This window comes from Indicator indicator, chromosome 7 (assembly GCF_027791375.1).
Source record: "Indicator indicator isolate 239-I01 chromosome 7, UM_Iind_1.1, whole genome shotgun sequence".
Taxonomy (NCBI): domain Eukaryota; kingdom Metazoa; phylum Chordata; class Aves; order Piciformes; family Indicatoridae; genus Indicator; species Indicator indicator.
The window spans coordinates 23733229-23752568 of NC_072016.1; the positions used below are offsets into that span (position 1 = coordinate 23733229).

At 39.7% G+C, this 19340-nt stretch overlaps 1 protein-coding gene across 1 annotated transcript; it reads left to right on the forward strand.

The window, feature by feature from the left end:
- Positions 1–1109: 1109 nt before the first annotated feature.
- On the forward strand, positions 1110–15635 carry CSGALNACT2 (chondroitin sulfate N-acetylgalactosaminyltransferase 2). Its single transcript, XM_054382411.1, has 7 exons — positions 1110–1773; positions 8902–9118; positions 9651–9752; positions 11334–11512; positions 12697–12791; positions 14142–14223; positions 15343–15635. Exons 1-7 carry the CDS (start codon positions 1110–1112, stop codon positions 15633–15635), a joined length of 1632 nt encoding a protein of 543 aa, XP_054238386.1.
- Positions 15636–19340: the final 3705 nt, after the last annotated feature.

Here is a 19340-nt window from a genome sequence, read left to right on the forward strand (position 1 = left end):
TTTTACTTGGGCTGACATGCCGCTTCTGTGAACTTTGATATTTAAATCTACAATACCTTATTCATGAGCGAACAATTACTCCATAAGATACTTACTTAAAGTAAAGGTGAATGGAAATGTAAGATACTGCTTCAAAATAGTTCTTGGCATTTTTAATTTTTTTTTTTTTTAAGTTTAGAGGAGTAGGAAAGTCATGGGGTTTGTTGGTGTTTTTTTTCTTCCCACAGTGGAAAAGAAAACAAAAACCCAAGAAGGAATAGGGGACAAACAAATAAAACTTGATGAGACTAGAAGAACTCATACTGCTTCAGCTAGCTATATGAAAAATATATTTCATTCCAGTGCTCATATTGCTGTCTTTCAGACACTATGTCAAAGGGAATTGCAGACTGGTAATGCAGTGGAAAGAAGCACATTTTCTTTTTGCTTTTCCCACCATTACCCCAGCAATTCTTTGCATCCATGTATTTTATTCATGTGTGTACAATGCAGCCAGTGATTTGGAAATTCTAATATGCACCTTTCTTTTAATTTTAGGTTCTGTCATTTTGCTGACTCAAACTGCAGATTCCAAGGAAAGGATGGGAAGTGGAATAAAATACTCAAGTGCCAGAGGAAAAGTTAGATCAGCAAATGAAAATTACTGTTACTAAACTGTACGCTTTTCTGAGTTGTGCATACTAGGGGGGAAAAGTTGCTCTTGGCTCAAAGCTTTTAAAGTTACTTTTCCAGACTTTCCTCACTGAACTTGAAATAAGCTAAAACCCTTTGTCTAGGGTTAAGTTAGGAAATGGAAATATGACTCCTTGCTGGATCCTCCTCCATCTCTGCAGGGTTTTTTGTTTGGGGTAGGAAATCCTGAATAAATTGTATGGCGTCAATCAAATTTACAGTTGATGGTTATGGATGACATAGGAACGTCAGATTCATCTCTCTGCAATGGCACTTGATTAAGGCAAAGGCTGAAAGCTGCTCATCAACTACTTTATTAAAACTGGTAGTAACTATTGTGGCCACGCTTTCTCTCTCTAAGGTTTGAACTCTGGGGTGATGTTGCCTGGAAGGCACGAGCAGATAAGTCATCTTTTTGGATTGGAAACGGAAATAATATGAGAATGCCCAGAAGAGGCTTAGTAATTCAAGCCAGGACTCGCTGGCTATTAGTGGGCCTTGCTTTACTATTTAGTCTGGTCTTGCTCATGTATTTGCTCGAGTGTGCTCCACAATCAGATGGTAATGGATCTCTGCCTGGTGTTGTAGGTGAAAACATGGGTAAAGAATATTACCAAGCTCTCTTGCAGGAACAAGAAGAGCATTATCAAAATCGAGCTACTAGTCTGAAACGTCAGATTGCCCAGTTAAAGCAAGAGCTTCAGGAAATGAGTGATAAATTGAAATCCCTACAAGAAAAAAAGACCCCCAGGGTCAATGGCATGAACTACCAGGGCACCAAAGAACAAGCATCCAATGATCTCCTAGAATTTCTTCATTCCCAGATTGACAAAGCTGAGGTGAGCATGGGGGCCAAACTGCCTAGTGAATATGGTGTCATTCCATTTGAAAGCTTTACATCCATGAAAGTATTCCAGTTGGAGATGGGACTCACTCGGCATCCAGAAGAGAAACCTGTTAGAAAGGATAAAAGAGACGAATTGGTGGAAGTGATTGAGGCTGGCCTAGAAGTTATCAATAATCCAGATGAAGAAGATGGACAAGATGAAGATGATGGAATAGGAGAGAGGCATCTGTATAGTGAAAATGATTTCATAGAAGGTATGTTTATTAAATGCTTTCCAGACAGTTAACAGAATGTCACAAAAGGCCTTTAATGGTATTTATATTTTTACATGTTTCACCTACTTGAATATAGTCATGAACAGAAATTTCACAGTAAGGAAATTAACTTCTGATGAGGAGAATATTGCACTGCATTATGTTGTGTTTTGTTTAGGGAGCAAAAAATCCATTTCAGAAGAAAATTTTACCAAAAGGAAGCATACAGGGCAAGTTGTAACCACTTAAAATAGAGATTCATAACTGATTCTAGCTGAAGTCAGTATGACACAACTGCTCATGGTTATAAATATCTGAAAGACTTTCAGTGAAACTGGTGGCAGTGGGAGGGAGAAATTGATTATCTCCCTTGTTCAGTGCAGTTGAGCTATTCAGTATGAAGCTACAGAGTGTTTTTTTTTCTTCACTCATCTCTATGCCACTTTAAGTTACTATTCAGGGTTTTGACTCTTCTAGAGCAGGCATAGTGGTATTGGAGGGGAGAGCATTGCTAGGCTAACATGTTCTGGTCATGTCAGCTGAAAAACTTGGTGTCCTGAAAGACTCTTCGTGATATGCTAGTCACGGAACTTGCTAAGCTGTGCAACCCTGAACGCATTGTTATATAAATAAAAAAAGTAGTGACACCTTTAAAAGATGTGTTAGTGATAACTCCTGGAGAAGTCAGCTTTCAAGGTACAGTAATGGGTAAGTATTACTGGAAGCTGCCCTTGTACCTCTTTTTTTTTATATTTACAGTATTAAATATGATTCATGCTGCCATTAAAAAAAAAAATTTGGACCATGTTATAAGAGCATTACTGTAAAAGGGATTCTGGATCTCAGCAGTACTGATGTCTGCACTATTAAGCAAACACATGCTGGAGAAAAGGTACTGTTGGCCTTGAAATAATCAGTTCTTCCAAGATGATGTAATTAGTCTGTAGTGCACCAAGTATCTGCTTTTCACAGCTACTGTGTTTAAAGTTTAATGCCAGTATTCTTCATTCCAGAAGATGGAGAAGGGTGTAGAATCCACTCAGTTGTCTCAGTGTAACGCAGAGAGTGAGTGCAGTGTTAGACTTTTAGTACACTTCTCGCTTAAAACTATATTGTCTGGAAGCAATCGTTTTTGCAGTCTTTTTGTATTAAGAGTGCAGCTGCCCTTTATTTAATGTCTCACATACTGCTTATACTCTACTGCATTTTTGTTGGGTGGTTTTTTGCTTGTTTGTTTTGGTTGGGTTTTTTTGTTTGTTTGGTATTTTTAACTGGGCAGTTTCCTCAAGCATAGGTTACAGGAACTGTAGAAAAAATGCACATCACATAAAGTATTTTTTCTGTAAGTATTTTTTCTGTAGCTTATTTGGGTGTGTTAGAAACAAGCACTATGGCTAGTTGCTGACAGAAATTGTGGGTTGTGTGGGTATTCTGTGTTTGTGTATGTGCGAATACTGCTGGCTGAAGCAACTTTTTTTAGCTGGCTTATTTAGACACGGGGCCAGCTAAAAAAAGTTGCTTCTGAGTATTAACACCTTTTCTGTTTGTTTGTTTTGTTCTATGGTTCCAAAACTGAGAGGTGAGAAATGGAACCAGCCAGTAGTGGTACTTGCAGATCCCACACCCTGTAGCCCTGTGACTGGGCTCTAGTGCATCCTCAGTTTGTGCACCCTCATTTGATGAAAGTTGCAACAGTTCCTCTGAATGACCTAGGAGCTCAATTAAATTATTGCTGCATTAGCATTGCTCATTTGTGGAGTCTTCATTTCTGGAGACATTCAAAACTCACCTGGATGTGTTCCTGGGTGATTTGCTCTAGGTGATTGTGCTCTAACAGGGGTGGTGAACTCATGATCTTCAGCGGTTCGTTCCAACCCCTACCATTCTGTGATTTAGAGAAAAGTCAGCATGAGTTAAAACAAAGTTTACCACTCAGATCTGTGTCCTCTTCACTTGCTGATGATTATTTTGTAATAAGCGAACAGTTAGGACTAAGGTGAGGTTTTTATGTAATATGAAATGAGGTTGAGAAACCTTGGGCGAAGTACAAAAGTGAAAACTATTATTTCATTAGTTAATAGATAGCCATATCCATCATATGGATAAACATATAATTGCTTAATATAGATAAAGTGATTTTACTTTTATTCTGACTTGCAGGATTTTTTTTCTAACAATTCATGTCCATCTACAAAAACTTACCCATAAAACTGAAGCACAAATATAAGCTAACCTAGAAACAGGCATTTTTATTGTAGAAGAGTTCTAGCTTTCTACCTCAGTAGGCTAACCTTTTGTGTAGGTATGTGTTTGGTTCTGGGAATTATTCTAGCTTTTTTCCTAGAAGTCAGAGGCTGGACTAAAGCACTTTTTTTGGTGTGTTACACACTTTCATTTTTATTAGGAATTCATTAGAGAATTTGGTGTCTTTCTAAGTTGAGTGTCTTATCCTATAGACAGTTTTACCTAGTGGTGTCTTTGTAACCACTGAATGTCTGAGGTCCTTCCCCAGCATTTACATTATCTTTGCCCACTCAGTGGAATATCACTGACTTGATTTGTAGAAGCATTAAGAAATATACTACTTCTTGTATTTTAGAATTTACCTCTATTGGACTCACTTGTGACAACACAGACAAATGACAAGAATTGAAACTTAATCTGTTATTTCTATATTCTAAAGAGACATTTCCTAAATAAATTTTTCTGAAAAACAGTACTTCATTACTCAAAAATACTTGGTAGTCTAGATCAACTAATTTTATTGGTCTAATACTCTAGGAGTCAAAAACCTTGAAAATACTTGCTGATGAATGCTAACTACCTTTTTGCTGCTTTGTGTTTTGCTCTGTGCCCTTGATCTGACTGTTCATGGAGCTTTTTATGCTGCATGCTTAGCCTCTGTGATGTCTACACGAAGGTATTTTCTGCTTTCTATCATAAGGAAAGGGAGGCACAAGGAAGCTGAATCCATCACAGGGAGCAATCTGTTTGAGCATTATTCAAACTGATGTTTTTGGGTTTTATTGTAAAACAAAGTGATGACCAAATGTGTTTTGGAGTTCTGATTAGTCAGAGCTGTGACAGCCACATCATTGCTACTGGCAGCAATACCACCAAGTGAAAAAAATAGATTTGCAAGACTGCGTTGCAACTATAAAGATACTTTCTCAAAGCTCCAAATGATTTTTCACAAGGTTCAGTTGGCTTGCTCTTGTAATGATCAGCAAGTTTCCTAGCTCTGTAAGGGTGTTTGCTGCATTGTTACCTTTTTTGCTTTGCTGCAACGCAGAATGAAACTTCCAGAATTTCTAATATTAACAGTATAAAACCCTGACCTTAATAAAAGTCTTGTTCCGCAGATGCTGTGAGAAACACTTTGAAGGTTTTTTTTCTTAGTAGCGAAACAGAAGTACACTGTTCCCCTTGAGTGAAGAGTATCCCTAGAGAGAATAAAAGTACGTATTTTCACAAATCAAGGATTTTAGAGAATGCAGTGAACTTACTTGCTGAATTTGCTATTCTAAGATAGAGATTAAAGATAGATTTCTTTGAGATACATGTTTGATAAAATGAAGAAACAGGATAAGTAAGATGGAAAGAGCACAATACTATTACATCTGTCAGTCCTCCTTCTTCAGAAACCTGTGACATTGTCTTGAGTAGTGGTGCAAAACAGTGAGGAGCTTTCTGTACTTTATAATCAGTGTAATTGGTTTATCAGTGTAACAGGTATATTTTATCAAGACATTAAAAGACTTTCTGTTGGATAGATATTCAAAATTACCTTTTGGATAACAAAAGCATTAGCATATTTTCAGAAGCTAATTAGCAATTAGTTAATCTCTAATAAAGGTCTATTAGAGTCTGAGTGCTGCTGTTTGTTTGCATTTCTGCCTCTGTGCTTCCAGTTGGAACTGAGTAAAGCCCAGAAAATATCCTTAAGCCTGAATCTCAAGAGAAGACTCCCTACCCAAAATATGTCCTTGGCATGTAAAATTTGTTTATGACAGTGCTGCAGGCTTAACGTTAAAATCTCCCAAGTCCTTGCCATCAATAGAATGGTGTGGGCTGTTTGTCATGGAGATACCCCTTTTAGTATGTCCTGCCTAACATCAGAAACTGGCCAATGTTCTGGGTATTACAACAGACTTTTAATTAAAAAAAAAAAGGAAAAAAGAAAAGGGACATGTGTCTTAAATTCCATAAACCACATGCTTTCTTGGTAGTTGTAAAACAAGTAGTAGTGTTCAGTGCAATAGAGGAACAATTTTTGGCTTTGATAGTAATTGATTCCCAGTATCCTAATATTTAGTTTGTTTGGTGAGAAAAAGAACTTTTGCACAGGGAGTAAAGCTTCATGGACTGGGAATAACAGCTGTTAAATTATTTCTGCTGTTTTTTACCTCTTTGCTTATAGAGCTCGGTTTTGGATGGCAGCCAGTGTATGCTATTTGGAAGGTGAGATAGCAGGTTTTATTACATGAGTCATCCCCAAGTGTTAAAAACTTAAATACAATAAGAAGCAAACCAGATGCGAGCTATTTTTTCTGACTGTCCTCAATTCTGACTTCTGTATATAGAAGCTTTAAGCCCATAAAAAGTATTCAAATTGGTAGTTTACCTATAGACGTTAGCTCATAGCAAGGAAAACAAGGAGCATATAGATGTGATTTAAAAGAAGTGTGGCACTGGTAGGATGTCGAGATGCAAAAGTTTGGAATCTTATATTCTAGCAATTGAATTTTGGTTGAACAGGTTTGGACTTGCCTATTAAGGTCTTTCTAAAGTGATAGCAGTAGGGTTTTCTTTAACTGTTCAGTAGCCTTCTGTTACAAACTGACATCTAAGCTTATCCTTTGATTAAAGATAAGCTACTGGCAACTCTAACATGCTTTTAAAAATTTTATTTATATTGTAAATGGTATTTTCATCTGTAAGGAGCTTGTGGATACTGGAGAAGGGAATATAATATCACAAATGCTAATTTACACAGGGGTATGGGTACAAAGTATTTGTGGCATACTGCATGAGAGCATGATGTGCAAACACCATGGTGCTTCAACTGCTCCAGTAACCAGGAAGCTGTTTTCAAGCTGGAGTGCTGGACTACACAACACAAAGGGTTGGAGCAGAAAAGGATTGACAGGGATTCAAGATCTTTGTTTCTGTCAACAGTGTGGACTTCCATTGTTGGAAACACCCTTCTCTGTACTTGTAATTACTACTGATTTGAAACTGTCATGCTTTCCTGAGTGGTCTATTTGAAATGAAAGCTTAGACTCAGTTGCCATTCCGGTATGAAGGCATCAGCGTGTTCTGCTATACCCCATCTCTGTGTGGTGGTCATCCACATTTCCTGCAGGTCTGCTGGTGCCACATTCACCTGTAAGAAATAGTGCTTGACAGAGCAGAATGTTGGGAGGGAGTAGGGAGCTTGCTGTAAAAGACTGGCTGTTGCAGATACAGGACAGGACCAGGAGAAGGGAACATCAGTGTGTGAAACTGGATTTGGTTTGGGAAGGGAGGCAGGAGCAGAGAAACATGGAGGGATTTCAATAGATTTAAGGAAGGGACACTTTGTAAGGGAGCCTGGGGTATAGAAGGAAAGTTGGAACAAGGTACTGTATGCATTCCTTACCTTCTTATTTCAATGCCAGAAGCAAATGGGAATAGTGGAACATGGACGACTATTGACGTGGGGATAGGCAGAGAAGCAGAGCTGTAAGATCACTTTCTAGTTCCTCAGATAGACAAACAAAACCAAGCTGTTCTAAGTTTGAGGGCTGCTGCCTTCACACACATTGGCCTCTGTTGACGTCAGTTCCAAAAAAGGCAGTAACAACAAAAGGGACAGTGTCAATACTAAGCACAAAATACAACCCATTTTGTCACCACAGCAGTTCATCTTTCCTGTGTCCTGACACCTTTCTAGGTGGGTGACTGGGAGGGGATTTGCAGGAGAAGAGGTAGTTTAGGCTTGCCAAGTGAATGGAAATGCACTGGTTGCTTGGTAGTAAGACAGGTGTGTTCATCACACTTGGGAATATGCAGCTATTCGTAATTATCAATGATCTGTGTGGCCAGCTCAGCTGAAAGTAGTTTGGTTCATGGTGTAGCTTTTGTTTCTTATCTCTAATATATATTCCTTTTACTTGTGGGTGAGAGAGGAGAGCAGAGATGGGAGGGGTGAACAAAGGAAAATTTTTGTTGGAGAATTGGAGAATTTTTCCTCTCATTTCTTACTCTCATATTAGTATAGGCATGGAATTAACAGCACACAGCTCAGTTCAAAGGCAGAAATGAGTCTCAGTCTTTTTCTTTGTAGCATAAAATTAGAGGTGCTGTTGGCTTAACTTCCTTTGTTTGTTGGTCCTTAAATGAAAGAACCATGTTCTGAATGGGATTGATTTTTATATGCATTAGGAATAAAATATCTCTAAGTAATTCTAAGGACTCATATTGTTTTTTCCGTGTTACAGCTGTATAAAAAACTTCTGCCCATGTCCTTAGAGGACCATGCCTGTAGTAAAACACCACTGTGTTTATTGGATAGAAAGCACTGTAGCTAGTGGTCAGCAGTGAAACCAATTTTAAAGCATTCCAGCATTTATCATACAGCCATTTATTTTTTTAGATAGCACATTTCAGATTTTGCAGACTTTGTCAAGCGAGTTATTGTGCCATTTGTTCTGCCCACAGCTTGTGTTTTGTTGATTGCTGGCCAGATGATCTCATGTTTTACTGTGGACTAGCTCAAGAGAAGGTATTTACAGAAGGACTTAAAAGCAGTCAATACTAGATTTCAGCCAGCCTTTTCCATAGCAATAGTTGAATTCACTTTTTGTCAGGAAGACCTAATTCTAGTGCTGCCTGAGAAGTCGATGTAGGACATTAAAAACTGTTGTGGTTTCTAAGAAGCAGGGGAATCTGGAATTGCTTTAGAATTGTTTCTCAGACATAGTCTAAGAGGGTAGGAGGGTGATTGATTGGTGATGACTTGTGCATTTTTGTTTGTTATTAGGAAAAACTCATAAACTTTGCCCCAAAGATTTTCCTCTTCTATGTAGGAAATAGAATTTCTGGGATCTTTGACTTTACAAATTACTTATATGACTTATTCTTCAGGTTACTATCGTACAGAAAGAGATAAGGGGACACAGTATGAGCTGTTTTATAAGAAGATGGATGGCATGGAATACAGACATGTCACCTTGTTCCGACCTTTTGGACCCCTCATGAAAGTGAAGAGTGAAACGGTCGATATTTCTAGATCAATCATTAACATAATTGTCCCTCTTGCTGGAAGAACTGAGGCATTTGCACAATTTATGCAAAACTTTAGGTAGGTGCATGAGCTTGTATAGTGAGCTTCATTGCTGATTTTCAGTATTTTGCTTCGTTTTCAAAATGAATTTATTTTCTGGGGTTTTTTTTCAACAGAACTAATGATTTCAATATTGTGTGCAATTGCTTTGGGGTGCTGTAATTGAAACTATGGCACGGAGAAAACATTCCTTCTAAAATAACTTGAGATTCTCAAATTGCACTATAAACCCCTTTTAGACTGAATGCCAGAGTCATTGTGAACCCGGAGACATATCTTGAACATTGCTTTTGTATTTACGTCAGCTTTTGAATTCCTGTTTATATATAGTAAGGTGTTAGAATGAGAGACACAGTATTGGATCTTTCCTATTCAAAAGGGAAAGATGGGGAAAGAAGAAAAAACATCTTTCTTTGTTTCTTTTAGAAGCTAGTTGAAGTCTGACAAGGATACTTAAATCTGCCAGTACTTTTAAGTGAATAGCTTAAAAGTACTTGAAGCTTCTGTTGAGTTGAAAGTAATTCCTATCTGCTTTTCTTTGTGCTAATAGGGATGTATGTATTCATCAGGATAAGCGTGTTCACCTGACAGTGGTGTATTTTGGACAAAATGGACTATCTGAAGTAAGAAGCATCGTAGAATCCGTGGCTAGGTAAGTGTGCCAATCCAATAGCAGTCAGTACAAACAATAGCTTTCTTTTGTTTAAATAATGAGAGAATTAAAAGAATATAAATTTATAGCCCATTACCAGTTAATAGGAAAAGTAAGCTTTATTTACAGAACACTGGGGGTTTTTTTGTTTGCATTTTACAGCTTAGGTTGCAAAATTCTCCATAAGGCTACTAAAATTTCAAGTTATAGGCCAAAAAAGACCGAAAGCAGTGGTTTTGGTGTTTCTATTTCACTGGGTGAGTTTATGTCTAACAACAGGGTGAATTTTGTGGTGAATATTAAGTCATACTAACAGATTGATCAGAACTCAAGCCCTTTGAAACCAGGATGTACATTTCAATAGCTCTTTCAATGGAGAAGCAATTTTAATTTTAAAGATAAGGAACAGGAATGTAGTCCAAGTTGGCTGTCTGAGAAGTTAAGCTTTGTCTTCTGTCCTCTAGGTACTAGGTAATTTGGCCCATGCTTACTCTGTGCAATAAAACAAATTTAAATACTCTTTCATCATGGCTGTCTCAGCAAATAGCATTACAGTATTATGAATGTAAAATTCCCAGTGTAGCTTTCTTGCCTCCAGAGTGATGGGACAGTTAATAGCATTTGTAACCCCATAGCTGATGGACTTGTCTGACTGAGTTCTTGTGCTCACATCCCTGAGATGGGAGACTGTTAGCCAAGAATAAGCTCAGCTTGCACATCATTCTGGTCTCACCATGCTGCCATGCTTTGCTTGATGAAATGTTAGACATAGGCTGTTTTGTTGCTGGTTTAGTGTGACAGTGAGTCGCCCTGGTGAACACAGACATCATCTAGGAAAGGAGGGAGGAGTGCTTCTGCCTTCCTCTTACAGAGCCTCCCTGGGATCTAGCTTGCTGGATCCCAGCTGCCACTGTTTCTGAGGCCTCTTTGCTGCCTGCCATGCTCCTTGTGACATGTCCTCTTCTCACAGCCAAGTCACATTCAGTGCTGCAAACTCAGCATTTATCTGGTTTGTTACCATCTTAGTGGTGCTACTGTTCATGATCAGAATTCTGTTCTCTGTAAGCATTGCCCTTTGAAGCAGACACTTTACTTGAAGGTATTCCTCAGGTGGGTGCATTTCCAATCTCTCTTTACTTCTCTTCCATGATGAGTCAAGGCATGTGTGCTACTGGTATGAAATAGCAAGGAGAAGTGAACTGACTGAAATATGGTGGCTGGCACCACCAGAAAGATGGCCTTTTGCTTAATGAGTTTGGTGATGGTAGAGCATTGTAATGTCATACAGCATTAATTCATTTCAGTTGCCAAAACGCCTTTTAAATCTCTCTGAATTAAGTGCAAAGTGAAATTAGGCAGTAAATTTGAGGCCCATCTTTTTACAACAGCTAAATTCTGACATGTAAAATAGACAAGTAAATGGAACAGATGTTTTTTTTTTTCTTCCTGGTGATGTAAAGTGTTCAAAAAAAAAAAAATCTGGAATGAAATTACTGTCAAATGCTGAAAAAGTATAAATGGTCTCTTCGTTTGTGTGTATGTCCCTATTTTATTTTGGGTTTGGCTCTGGTTTTCTTCTAGGGAAACTAACTTCCACAATTACACAATCATCTCTCTGAACGAAGAGTTTAACCGAGGACGGGGACTTGACATGGGTGCCAGAGCCTGGGAAAAAGGCGAGGTGCTGATGTTCTTCTGTGATGTTGATGTTTATTTCACAGCTGAGTTCCTCAACAGTTGTCGCTTGAACGCTGAGCCCGGTATGTTCCTTATGGAAGGAAGATGGGTTTTGTTATATTGAATCGCTAACAATTTCTGTTCATGTCCTCTCACACTTACATGACCAAGACACAGCACATAGAATTGGTTTTCAGTAGAGCTGTGCTGATGCTCTTACAGAAACTGAGCTAATGTTCCATGTTTACATCCCAAGCTTTTCTGACTGTTTATCTCTAAGTTATATGAAGCTTGCTTGTTCTACAAGCTTCTGCCAAGAGGATTAATCTTTCTTTAGTTAACAAGCATGCTAGTTAAGACCTTCTCCTGTCAAACGTTTGTTTGGGTGCTTTTTACTCCTATTCCAGTTTTGTTGTTGCCTGAAATCATTTTATCCAAATGTCAGTTTGGAATGAATAAATACTATTTCTTCATATAATAAACAGGCAAGAAAATATGCTAAAGTTCATATTTGGATTCTGTTTCTTGCATTTTCTTTTATTTTTGTCTGTCTCTGTACTTGTATAAATAATTGGAAAAACTGTGGAGAGGAGGGTCTTGTGAGCTTTCACAAGAAAGCGAGTTTGAGAAACCACTTGACAATTCACACTGACAGCTTGTCACCGTTGCTTCGAGTGAGACCTGAAAACGCTTCTCACGTGCTAAGAGTTCATGCCCAAATCAGGGTGTTGCATACTCACATGGGTTGTCATCAGTACCTTTAGAACACTGGTAATGCAAGAAATCCTTGAAAAATATTGATTTGGCTTCTATAATAGTCACAGAACTGGTGTCACAGCATGAATAGGATGCTTAATGACTCTGCAGGATGTACGTGGTTTTAAATGCTTGTGCAAAGAGGAAATCTCAAAAAACTGAGGTATGCAAGGTGTTACTTGGACTTGGTTCATTTCTAGTTTCACTACATAACGTTATTGCAGTGATTTTGCACTGTCACCTAATGTGATATATGTAATATTTTATATGCATGTAAGTATGTATTGCTGTATGTAAATGTATGTCTATAGAATATATATAAATATACGTATGTGTATCTACCCTAGTAGATGTTATGCAGTATCGAAATGGAATATCCTAGCAGTTAGATTTAATTTATTTCCCTTAGAATGCTAATAGCTAATACTGTAGATAAAGAGGATATTTCTGGTTTCCTCTTGCCTTCAGAAAATATGCCCAGAGTGAATAACGCTTACCTTTTGACTTCCAGGGAAAAAGGTTTTTTATCCTGTGGTATTCAGCCTTTATAATCCTGCTATTGTCTATGCCAACCAAGAAATGCCACCCCCTGTGGAGCAACAATTGGTAAGCAGTGTGATTCATTCTGGATAGAATTAGTTGTGGTTGTATTAAAACAAAATTCAGTCTGTTTGGGATAGCTTATGAGCTCTGGCAGTCTGTATCTAAACATTTGTCTCCATTATGGGCGAAACACTTCAAAGAAAAACTTACCAAACAGTACAAAACTATTTCTTGGAGTTCTATCTAGATGTTTAAAAAAAAAAAAAAAACATAAAATGAAATTGGTAGTTCTGATCTATTGCTTAGTTATGACTTGAAAGAACAGTCTTCTAGGAGGCATAATGTGGCAGCAACTTATGACCTAGGTTCCAGCAAAGAAAGTGGTGAAATTAAAAAACCAAACAAACAACAAAAAAAACCCCAACAAAACAAACCCAAACCAGTGCTTGATTAGTTCCCCTTAGCACCAGAAGGTAGTGTGCAAGAAGTGTGCCATATAACTTGAGGTGGGCTAACATGTTCAGCCAGTGCCTTTTTAGAGCTGTGGACAGCTCTGCTCTGTGCTGATTGTTTCTTTACTTGTGCCATCCAATATCTGCCAGAACCATTGACTGTTATAGTGGTTATTTAATCCTACTTTTGCAATGAGAAACACTGCTTCTAGGGAAGCTTCTAGTCAAACTAATAAATAAACCCCCAAAACATTCAAGAGAATCACTTTTAGGATAATTTGGGATTCAGCAGAAAAAAAGTACATACTGTATTTCTGGGTCTTTGTTGCCTGAAGATGGAATGGCGTGGTCAGCGTCCAGCCTGACTCTCAAGAGACTGTGTAAATGAAATCTGGGATTGCAGCTGGGCCTTCTGAGGTAGACAGGTTTGTGGGAGAGGAGAGAGTGCAACACAGCCATACTGAAAAACAGACACAAGGATCCTACTGAAAGTAGGCAGGAAGCTTTTCCCTGTGGCCTCAGGTTGTCACAGTAGAGAGAAGTGAGCTCCTGCCTAACAACTCTGCTGTTTCAAACAGTAACAAAACTTACTTTTCTTCTCATGTCAGAAGAGAAGAGACAAATGCGGCCTTAAAAAATTGGGTAGAAATGGGAGAATTTGGAACAGATGATTTGCCATTAGTCTACCAAACACCTACTGCTTTGTCTGAGCAGGCATATAGAAAACAGAGGTTGTGGTGGCAGAAAGGTAGATGTGGAACTGTAGAGCGAGCAAGTATTTTGAATCAGACGGCAAAGGGTCAGGTGAACAGCAGGTAATTATGAAGCCTATATCTATGCATGACACAGAGATCATGTACCCTGCACTGATCAGAAGAGATTAGCTTTCTACAAAACCAAGTGCGATGTACTGCTTTTGATGTATTTTGCATTTCAAAAAGATGTTGTTTTAAAACTGCAGGTGCACAAGAAGGATTCTGGTTTCTGGCGGGATTTTGGCTTTGGGATGACTTGTCAATATCGGACAGACTTCCTGACTGTTGGTAAGATGAAACACTAAAAATTTTGTTGGCGTATTTAAATTAATTCTCTGTTCTTATCTAATGACAGGAAAGTAATACATATGTTTCTTTGATTATTTTCCCAAGCCCAGCAGTCAGACTTCTTGATAAGTTTGACCCATAAGTTATATTAGTTTTTCTGATTTTGAAGTCTAATCTGATGAATGCTTGTTAAAAGTCACAGTATATTTAGTAGCGACATCTCACTCTACACATCTACAAATACTTTATTTTTTTAGTACTTTTTATACTGTTTGAAGCAAATTGATCAAGTTTAAAAAACTTGTCTGTGAAGTAAACCATAAAATAGACAAGAAGCATTCAAATTCTTTGTTTCAAATGAACCTGAGCAGTTAAATGAAGTTGTTGGAGGCTTTAGAAATGTGCTTTGGCACCCCCTTGTGGCATGTGGTTAAATCCGAGACCAGTTTGGTGTGCTTCAAGTCAGGAGACCATCTTGAAGATAATCTGCCAGAAGGTGTAAAGACATGCCCCGTGTGCTGTATAATGGCTTGAATGCAGGCTAATTTCTACTAGCAGTCGTATTGCAATGTGTAGGGTACGTGCTAAATTAAGACTTCATAATTCTGGAGTTCTGAAATTAATAGTGCATGTGCCTGGGTTGATTTTCACTATGGACCTGGAAAGAAAGGCAAGAGCTTTTTTGAGTTGTCACCTATGGAGTAATTGATGGCATTTTTAGAGAGGACTTTCCATATGGAGCATGACTGCTTCATTTTACAGCTGCTAAAATCCATTATGATCGCTAAAAATAACTCAGAAGCCTACCCAGTGAGGTTTGTCTACAGTATTCTGCAGCTGTCACATGGGATGTCATGCATAATGTGATTTTTGGGATGCTGTTCTAAGACTTTTTGAAGCCAGCAGTACATGATCTGTGTCCTGGGCAGTTTCCACTGCAAAGGATGGGATCTGCTTGGAAGTTCCACTCCCTCAATTTGGCATGCTTGGGCATGAAGAACTTAGTTGCTCCAGAATTTCGTACCAGATACGGTAATATATTGCACAAGGAGTGATGCACCTTTTGCTTTGCACCTAGCCTGTGTGTTAAAATAACATTTCCTGATACTGTTTTTATAGGAGGTTTTGACTTGGAAGTGAAAGGCTGGGGTGTTGAGGATGTTCACCTTTACAGAAAGTACTTGCACGGTGACCTTATTGTGATCAGGACACCAGTCCCTGGCCTCTTTCACCTTTGGCACGAGAAACACTGTGCAGATGAACTCACTCCAGAGCAGTATCGCATGTGTATCCAGTCCAAAGCCATGAACGAGGCCTCTCACTCGCACCTTGGAATGCTGGTCTTCAGGGAGGAGATTGAGACTCATCTCCGTAAGCAGGCTTACAGGACTAACAGCGAAGCAGTGGGTTAAATGTCACTCCTGTGACATTTGGTGACTTCAAATTCACAATGAACCAGCATCATTTTACGGCCTTAATTCAGCTTAAAAATGCAGTGCCTCTCTTTTTCAGTGAAGAAGAGTTTAGAGGATTTTTGATTCTCATGTTTGTTTTCAGAGTAATTCTTTGACTGATGTGTGATTACCTACCTATCTTGCAAGTCCAAGCGCCTCAGAGAAATTGGAAAGTGTGTGTAGTTCAAGGCAAGTGTCTTCAGTGGAATGTACAACTCTACACTTTTCCACATGGTACATTTTAATTCTTATTTTTACATTATTTTAAGAATTAAATAATATTTTGTGTTGTCTTGAGTATTTTCACGCTGTGTGGATTACTACACTGTGTCTTTACACTCCATTGTGGAAGGAAGAGAAAGGTGTGAAAAAACCTCACCGTGAAAGGTATCCGGGTCACACCAAGTGGTAATGCCAGCTATTCAGGTTCCTGATTTCACAGCAAGGGCCTGGTGCTGCATTTGCTGTATTAACAGAGATTCACATGGTTGAATGTGGAATAACTTGCATGAAGGAGGGGGCATGAAAATCTTTCCGAGTGGAATTTTTGACCATATAATGTAATTTCACACTGCAAAAGAGACCACCTTCTTGTCTCTGTGATGGATCAGACAAGTTGGGAACATTCCAATTGGGTGTTTGTGTCTGGTCTTTTCCCACAGTAGACACCACATCACAGAATCTGAACTTCTGTTGACTGAGTTATGCTAGTAAACTCATTTGCTTGAAGATTTTCACCCCTATTCCTCCGTATTCCAAGGCCCTGTCTATACATCTTGTGCTTTTATGTTGAGGAACCATCTTTTCATTCCCATATAAATTTATTGGAGGCCCATTTGCTGTTATGCCAATATTGTCTTTTTGGTTTCTTTTTCCTTCTGGCATTTTCCTGACATGTTTTCAGGAGGAAGATGTATACTTTTAGCTGCTTCAGTGACTACAAAAGCAAGTGCTATTACAGTCTTTCTTCATACAATGTTCTCCATTTCACTGATTGTCCTAGCAGCCTTATTCTTCACTCCTTCGGTTTGATGGGGGTTTTGTTGGTTACTTGGAGTGTGGGGGGGTGTGTCTCTTTTTTTGTTTCGTTTTGTTTTGTTTTTCTGAGCATGCATAAGCAGAATTATTCTGTGGTCTCATTAGTGCCTTGTGCAATGGCACTACTGCTTCACTACTTCCCTTTTGGGATGCATAAAGTTTCAATGCAGTCAGGTAATTTTTCTCCCTGTTGTCTTATATGCTACTATATGGCATGCCTCATTTTTAATACATTTGTTTATAGAATTAATGAATTCTGAGAATACTAATTCAGTGGTTAAACCACATCCATGGTCTCCCCTGAATTTAGAAATTAGTCAAAAACCCTTTCCAAACCAGGTGATTAAGATCTGTTTATGAATTCAGTTTGCTTCAAGAATTCTGAAGGGAACTAAATATTTAAATGGCTGATTTCTGGATAGCGGATACGCTGCGCAAATAGTTCTGGGCACTGGTCCTTTTTGTATGTACATAAAATTTGCCTTTATGTAACTTATTGTGGAAAACAGTGTACTGTATTGTATTTAGAGTGAAGAGAGTGCATTGCAAGACTTCTTGCAGTTGGCATTCTCTAATAAAAGGAATTTTTGCATTTTAGAATTTGTTTTAAGCTGTTTCTTTGAAAAAAATTTGCATAGTATTTCACAAGACAGATGACATGTTGGGCTCAAGTAGTAGTATTTTCAGCAGGAAATTCAGCTAGCTCATTTTTGCATCTCAGGTGAGTATCTACCCAGACATGAAATTGCAAACTTAAACTAGATGTTACCTTTCTTTAACTTATCATGGTGGTTTCTAATAAAAATAAGGTACCAATGAGAAAGATTAAACAGACATGAAGATTTGGGGTTAAGATTTAAGTGGAGCTTTCTGTAAGACTTCTACCCCTTAAAATTCCATCTGCTACTGCTATCCTGGCTCTGCTGCACAAGAATAAGCATCAAAAATGCCTCTCACAGTCACCACCCATGCTTGGCATAGAATCATAGTAGAATCAAGAAGGTTGGAAGAGACCTCAAGGATCATCGAGTCCAACCTGTCACCCTACACCTCATGCCTATCTAAACCATGGCACCAAGTGCCACGTCCAATCCCTTCTTGAACACCTCCAGGGATGGTGACTCCACCACCTCCCTGGGCAGCACATTCCAATGGCCAACCACTCTCCCTGTGAAGAACTTTCTCCTCACCTCCGGCCTAAACCTCCCCTGGCGCAGCTTGAGACTGTGTCCTCTTGTTCTGCTGCTGGTTGCCTGGGAGAAGAGACCAAACCCCTCCTGGCTACAACCTCCCTTCAGGTAGTTGTAGAGAGCAATGAGGTCTCCCCTGAGCCTTCTCTTTTCCAGGCTAAACAGTCCCAGCTCCCTCAGCCTCTCCTCATAGGGCTTGTGCTCAAGGCCTCTCCCCAGCCTCGTTGCCCTTCTCTGGACATGCTCCAGCAATTCAACATCTTTCCTAAACTGAGGGGCCCAGAACTGGACACAGTACTCAAGGTGTGGCCTAACCAGTGCTGTGTACAGGGGTACAATGACCTCCCTGCTCCTGCTGGCCACACTATTCCTGATGCAGGCCAGGATGCCATTGGCTCTCTTGGCCACCTGGGCACACTGCTGGCTCATGTTCAGGCGGCTGTCAACCAGTACCCCCAGGTCCCTTTCCACCTGGCTGCTCTCCAGCCACTCTGACCCCAGCCTGTAGCTCTGCATGGGGTTGTTGTGGCCAAAGTGCAGCACCTGGCACTTGGACTTGTTGAATGCCATCATGTTGGACTCTGCCCATCTGTCCAGCCTGTCAAGGTCCCTCTGCAGAGCCCTTCTACCTTCTAAAAGATCAACACCTGCTCCCAGCTTGGTGTCATCTGCAAATTTACTGATGATGGACTCAATCCCCTCATCCAGATCATCAATAAAGATATTGAACAGGATGGGGCCCAGCACTTGATCCCTGGGGGACACCACTAGTGACAGGCTGCCAGCTGGATGTGGCACCATTCACCACCACTCTCTGGGCTCGGCCCTCCAGCCAGTTCCTAACCCAGTGCACAGTGCTGCTGTCCAAGCCACAGGCTGCCAGCTTGGCCAGGAGTTTGCTGTGGGGGACGGTGTCAAAGGCCTTGCTGAAGTCCAGGTAGACTACATCCACAGCCTTTCCCACGTCCACCAGGCTGGTCACCTGATCATAGAAGGAGATCAGGTTGGTGAGGCAGGACCTGCCCTTCCTAAATCCATGTTGGCTGGGCCTGATTCCTTGGCTATCCTTCAGGTATGCAGTGATTGCCCCCAAGACAATCTGCTCCATGATTTTCCCTGGCACTGAGGTCAGGCTGACAGGCCTGTAGTTCCCAGGTTCTTCTGTCCATCCCTTCTTGTGGATGGGTGTCACATTGGCCAGTTTCCAGTCTTCTGGGACCTCTCCAGTGAGCCAGGACTGCTGATAAATGATGGAGAGCAGCTTGGCCAGCTCATCTGCCAGCTCTTTCAGCACCCTAGGATGAATCCCATCAGGTCCCATGGATTTGTGAATATCCAAGTGACTCAACAAGTCTCAAACTAATTGCACATGGAATGCACTGAAACAGATACTGAGGTAGTGTAGAGGTGTTAAACATCACTGCAGCTCGGTTCT